At 34.7% G+C, this 7,137-nt stretch overlaps 1 protein-coding gene across 1 annotated transcript; it reads right to left on the bottom strand.

Annotated features, from left to right (window-relative positions):
* Window positions 1-574: 574 nt before the first annotated feature.
* Window positions 575-5,770, bottom strand: LOC114270482 (uncharacterized). Its single transcript, XM_028212002.2, has 2 exons — window positions 3,509-5,770; window positions 575-2,242 (listed from the first exon to the last, which is right to left on the bottom strand). Exons 1-2 carry the CDS (start codon window positions 5,517-5,519, stop codon window positions 2,226-2,228), a joined length of 2,028 nt encoding a protein of 675 aa, XP_028067803.2. The 5' UTR covers window positions 5,520-5,770; the 3' UTR covers window positions 575-2,225.
* Between the last annotated feature and the right edge of the window lie 1,367 nt (window positions 5,771-7,137).

The raw sequence follows: 7,137 nt of genomic DNA, 5'->3' as shown, positions 1-7,137 counted from the left end.
ATAAGCAATATCTTTAGTAGGCATATTCCAATTTTTAAGACGCTTTTCAATCTTTTCTATCTCTATGTCACTTTGATTAATAATAACCGGTTTCGTTGCAATACCTTCGCCAGAAACTAGATTAGAGAATGATTTAAATAATCTTGTCATAATAACTATGGTTCTCAACAAGTGGTTCTGCCTAAGCTCAAATGGTCAATAGTGGCCTCTTGCCTAACAACCTAACGGCTTACAGACTTCTGCGACTTGAGTGCCACACAGGTTAAATGGGAAGGACTAAAATCAACTCTAAATTAACTTGGCTCTTATACCAAAAAGAAGCCTAGGTATTATAATCTTAGTGATTTAGATTAGATACAGATTAAAGATTGTAACTATTTTTGAAGTTGTTTTAAGGAAGCTTGTTCATCTTTGATTTTTCTTTTTAATGTGAAAATTCATTGACTATAATTAATAATTGATTGTCCTGATACAAGAGATAATAACAATCTTAGATTAGACAATTCTTCTTGCAAATCAGAAATATATTGACAACTATCATTAATTTCGACACGCAATTCACAAAGCAAAAGCATAGTAAACAAATATCACACTAATATTAAATTCAGAAATATAAAAGTACAAAGAAAAAAAAATTACAAAGGATTATAATCTTGGAAACAAATAGGACAGAGCATCCAAGATATTACTCACACACTTACAATCACAATCACAACCACACTCAAACTCTCACACTCTCACACTAATACTTGATGGATTTTGAAAGCGTGCCTCTTCTTGGAGAAATGGCTAGCTTTTATAAAGAAGAGGAGTCGGATTTGAAAATGTTTGGAGTCTGAAGAGATAAGGAGGCATCTGCATTTTTTATTTTACTTTTGCTTTGTCGGTGCAGGAAATCCACTTTATGAGTTGGATTATTGCTTTGTCACGGATTTGTTTTGAGTCACATGGGAATCTTTTTCAAAATTATTATGATGCTTTGTCAGTATAGTTGGCAAAGAGGCATGTGATTACAAATTATTGAGGTCTACGCCTTGATAGGTGTGAGAGAAGTCATCATCAAGATTTTGATTGGGAATATGAGTTAGAGAATTGAGTGGAGATGTGTCTAGAGAAAATTGTTGTCTAAGGTCGTCACTAAGTTACAATTGGGAGAAATGATTCCAGTACAATTTTATCATAAGAATTAATAAGGCATTCAGAGTTAGCCACCAAGATCATTTTCATTTTGATAGCCTTTTTGTATTAATATCCAAATTCAGGTTTGGACAATGAGGGATTCTTGTTCTTCAATTTTATCTTGAGTTCGGCTTTGAAAAGATCATTATCAAAAGATTTGGATGATTTTGGACTGGAAGATAACATTGAAGGAGCAGGATTAACAAATGTTTTTTGCTTCCGTTGTTTGTAAAAGGACAGCAGGATCAGGATAATGTTCTAAAGGAATATTGCAAGTTTTCCACCATTTGGAAGCAATTTGACGGGGTAAGATATTGGGTATTGAACAAAACTGAAATAATATATTGTCCAGCCATAATCCATGAGAATTTGAAATCAATGACGAAATATAAAAATTCAAGAAAAGGAGGATCAACTTCCTTTTGGTAAATATGATAGGAATCTTAATGGCTGACGCCAAATGCCTTACTAATTCTGATGATAAAATTGTACTGGAATCACTTCCTCCAATTGTAACTCAGCGACAATCTCAAACAATAATTTCTCCATACACATCTCAACTCAATTCTCCAACTCATATTTTTACTCAAAATCTTGATAACGACTTCTCTTACACCTATTAAGGCGTCGACCTCAATAATTTGTAATCGCATGCCTCTCTGCCAACTGCTCTGACAAAGCATCACAATAATTTTCAAAAAGAATATTCCCATGTGACTCAAAGCAAACTCGTGACAAAACAATAATGATCCAGCTCATAAAATGGATTCCCTGCACCAACAAAGCAAAAGCAAAATTTAAAAAAATAAAAAAAATAAAAATAAAAAAAGATTCCTTCTTATCTCTTCGGACTCCAAACATTTTCAAATCCGGCTCCCCTCCTCTATAAAGCCAGCCATTTCTCCAAAAAGTGGCACAAGAGAAGAAGAACAAGCTTCCTTTTGCAATGAGAGCAAGAGCCTCCTACTATAATACAACCAATATTTGTTTATTCCTTCGGTCTTCCAAGAAAAGGAGTGCAGCTTATGAAAGCTTCCACCTACCAGCTAATAAACCTTTTTACCTATAAGTCAAAAAGTCAAAAACCAGTTAGCATCCACTAATTAAATGGTCATAATAGCTATCTAAAATGTGTATATTTATATTTTCTTATGTTGTGATTTTGTGCCACATGAGTGAGTCAATCTGTAATGTCTAAATTTTTAATTAGTGTTAAACTATAATTTTTTTCATAATTTTAAATAAAATATTTATATTTAACGTGTTCTTTGCATGTTGTGTCTCTCTTTTTTTGAATATTAACGTGTCGACGTGTCTGTATCCGTACTGCCCTCTCTCTACCGTTAGCTCTTAGATGTTAGATGAATTGGTGGTTAATAGTTCAATAGTTTCACCTTCTCCTCCCATATCTCAATGGAAACTGAAAATGCCATGAATGACGAAGTATTTAGGGCTGGTTTGGGATATTTTAAAAAAATGTACTTTTTGACTTATTGGCTTATATAGGTTGGATTTGGGTTGAGTTTGATGTGATGTGTTAGAGAGGTGATGTGATTTAAATAAGATGATGTGACTTAAATAGGATAGTGACTTTTTGACTTTTTGTATTATTTAGTGTACCCCAAATCAAGCCTTAAGGTCCGAAAGGAGCCAATGTTGCACTTTCCTACAAGCCCCTGAGGCTAAGCCTTTAACTTTCCATTCTAAACCAGTCTAAACACTTTTTATTGTGTACAGAAATCAGTTCTGCTACAGATACATTAGAAAATTGTGTCTGTATTCTTATTCGTATAGATCAGTCCTGCTACGAACACACCATTTTCAACCGCATTTTCTGAAAATGCAAATAAACATACAACACTATATTTAGTGTGTTTGGTTTGAATTTTTTGAATTAAATTTTTTGAAAATTGAGTTTTTTAATTTTCGTATTTTTTTGTTTTTAATGAATATTTTTTAAATTTTAAACATTTTTTTTACTTTTTTAGATGCACCTTACTTAGATGTATCTAAAAAATAAAAAATTTGTGAAAAAATATTTTTACAAATTAATAAATACATAAAATACAAAAAATATACTGAATTCTCGTATTTTTTATATTTAGTGAATTTTTAAAAGTTTTTTTCAATTTTTTTTTACTTTTTAGGTATATGTATGTTAGGTATATTTAAAAATTAAAAAAAAAATTGCTCAAAATATTTAAAAAATTCAGTAAAACAAAAAAACACGAAAAATAAAAAAGTAAAATTTTCTGAGAAGTGTTTTTGAAAAATGATAACCAATTAAATTTGGGAAATCTATGAAAGGGGCTTGCTAAAATTTCCTTACCATTAATGATCATATTGATGGTGAAGATATCAGGGAGAAGACCTCTTTGCTTCATCTCCTTCTCCAACTTCAACGCTTCACTCAATCTTCCACAGTTACAAAACCCACCAATCAATGAATTGTATGCATAATTATTTGGTACAAACCCTTTCCCCAACATTTCCAAAAACACATTGTATGCCTCCTCAACAAGGCCTGCTTTAGAAAGTCCATCGATCATGGCCGAGAAGGCAACGGCATCAGGAGACATCCCTCTACTTTTCATCTCTTCCCATAAACTTTGAGCCGCCTGTACGCCACCTGTTCTGAAATACCCATCTAAAATCACAGTAAAAGCCACTATATTGACAGGATAACCCTTCTCTATCATTACATTCATAAGCTTCCTCGCTTCTTGCAGCTTCCCTTTTTTGGACAAAGCCATAAGGAGAGAACTACATGTGGAAGATGATGGACTCAGACCAAATTTCACCATAATTTTGTAGGCTTCAAAGGCTCTGTCTTCTAGGCCTGCATGGCTATAAGCTGCAATGACAGAGTTAAAAGAAAGGACACTGATAGCTATCCCTTTCTCAAGCATATCCTCTAAAATTTTCATTGCCTCATCCAACCGTCCCGCCCAACACAATCCTGCAACTGATATATCAGACAGTGAACAATCAGGAAGCAATCCTGACATCGATAAATCCCTTATCAACCTGTCAACATCTTCTTCTCTACCATACTTGTAATGTCCAGCAACCAAAATGTTAAAAGTTACAACATCAGCAGCTACACCCTTGTTCCTCATTTCTTCATAAAGCATGTTAGCCTGACCAATGTCCCTAGCCTTGACATACCCATCAATTAAGGTGTTATACATGATGGTGTTTGGAAAGACACCTATCTCTTGAATACCATCAAAGAGTTTCCTCGCTTCCACGACATTTCCCTCCTTGCACATGGTATTAATAACTGTACTAAATGTAACAATGCTAGGATTACAACCACTTCCAACCATCAAATGTAACAAAGCCAACCCATCTGACGTTTGCCCCCTAATGCAGCATGCATTAATCAAAATGTTATAGGTATAAACATCGGGCTCACATTGAAACTTTCTCATTATATGAAATAAATTCTCTCCTATTTGGAGATATCCTTTTCTAACAAACCCAAGAATTATCACATTGAATGTATAATTCACGGGGCAAGGTCCTTTATGAACCATATCCCTAAGCAACTTCCACACACTACCATAATCACCAATCCCCAGCAACAATTTGAAAAGAATGGTAACAGCTGACAAGCTCGGCGTTACTCCAACCTCCCTCATCCTATCCACCATTTCCAGTGCTCTAGAAATCATTTCTGCATTCAAGAAAGCCCGCATAAGCGAATCAAGAACCGAGAAATCAGACTCGTACTTGTGGTGCTCTCCCCACATAAACCCCACCACCTCCCAACTCCTACAAAACCCAATTCTTGCAATGACCCCCGAGAGCAAATCTTGTGCGAAAAACCGCAGCCCACCAGCTGCCAAAAGATGGGCAGCAAGGCAACACGACCGCAATGTCTCCTTCGAATCATCCCCAAATGAAAATTTGAAAAATGCAAATGCAATTTGCCGGTTTTCAAACAATTTCATGATCTGTACAAGAAAATATGGGCAAAAATTACGAGAAAAACCCTTCAAAAGATAACCTTGCTGTTGTTTGATCATCGTAGCTAACCCAACAACGATTCTTCTCCGTTCATTCGAATTGATTACAATGATTGAAGAATTTGATGAATTGCGAAGTGGAAAAGGTGAAAACTGTTGGAGAAAATCGAAGTTTCGATCGACAGAAGAAGAAGATGAAGTAGAACAACATTGTGAGAGTTGAGAATTTAGGGTTTTGGGGGGGAGAGTGAGTGTGAGAGTAGAAGAGATTAGGGTTTGTGAAGAGTGTGAGTTTGAGGGAGAGGGCACGAATGGCGAAGAGGAGCACACCTTGAGAGTGTTACGCACACGGCGCACCGTAGCAGACATCCAGCGATTCGGCGGCGGAATGCTCGCCGGCGAACTGGGCGGTGGTCGGAGTCGGAGGTAGCAGAGTTTGGACGAAATAAGTTGGAAAGCGAAATATGAATTCTCACTTTGGGCTTTGAGGGGTGGACATGGCAGGGTTTGGGCCGGGCCATACTAGTTCTTCCTAAAATAAAATTAAAAATCCCAAATTCATAATTTCTATTGGTTGATGTAATGGTAGGATCCAACTCTTTAACTTCGATAAGGTCAGATATTTTATGGGGGTTTATTACAATTCAATTAGATGTAGAATATTTGACGAGATATACCCTTTGGACAAATAAAATCCAACAAAGGAACGACTCCCAAGGAGCGGCAAGTAAACGTAGTAAATGACCCAAATGGGTTAAACAGTTACTTATTTGAGTTTGGTTTGTTAATTTTATCGAGTTTCAAATTTTGTTTAAGTTTGGTTCATTAAACTTTCACATCGATCTTAAACGAGTTTTTATCGAATCAAATTCGAATAGTTTATTATTTTTATATAATTTTAGACTGATGAAGTATGAGTATTTCGACAAACATATCGTACCCATATCGGATACTTATTGAATACTAGTACTTCGGATTGTATTTCTACATATGTACCAGGTACACGAAATACATACTTAAATTTTTTCTTCTTAATTTTTGACATACTCAGACGTACTTGGTATATACTTAGACCAAGTTTGGCTATCCTAAATAAGTACACACTTTTTATCTTTTTATCTTTTTTCCATCACATCATCTCTCTACTTTTCTACACATCTTTTCATAAAAAGATAAAAAATACACTTATTTAGGTCATCCCAAATAACCCCTTAAATTGTACCGTACCTCATTGAAAATAGTATTTTCTTGTAGGTACAAAGGTAAAATCAATTTCATTGAATTTATTTTTTATTTTATTTTTATACTTAGTGTAGGTATTGATTTCCGACCTCACAACCAAATAGAGAACTTAGCTGGAGAGCACATGGCAAAATAGATTAAACTAAACACCTGCCAACAAGAAGAAAAGAATATAACGATGGCTCGTCCATCCGGAGGCACTCCGACGATCAAGTCAGTCAATCTTATCTCTAAAAGATATCAAACAAGTACTCAATGCACAAGTAAAAACATATCTTAGACCCACGGGAGTGCCTTACTTTTATAGCAAACAGTACCTTTATCCCCTAGAAGTCTTACTTCATAGGATTCTATAATTACAATGATATCAATTAACCAAGACTCCTCCTATTTGGATTAAGATCAACCCTCTCAAGAGTCCAACCTTATCCAAATAGAGAGTCTATCATCATTTAGGACTCTAGTAGCCCAGTTTGGTAGAGCGGTGAAAAAGTGATTATAGATTATAGCTTACAACTGTAAACATAAGCTGATAACTTATTTGGTGTAACTGTGGGATTATAGATTTAAGCAGCAAAGTAGTATTTGGTAAATAAGTTATAAAAATAGCTTTTTACTGTATAATTATCATTTTGCCCTTACGAACATAAAAATTGTAATTTTTTCATTTTATTCACATTAAATTTTGAAAAAGTTATTTCATTAATGGAAATTAATATAATTAGCACCTATATTGGTACATTTT

The sequence above is a fragment of the Camellia sinensis genome, chromosome 5, assembly GCF_055761805.1.
Source record: "Camellia sinensis isolate YWXY chromosome 5, ASM5576180v1, whole genome shotgun sequence".
Classification (NCBI taxonomy): Eukaryota; Viridiplantae; Streptophyta; class Magnoliopsida; order Ericales; family Theaceae; genus Camellia; species Camellia sinensis.
This window is presented reverse-complemented; position numbering and strand designations above follow the sequence as displayed.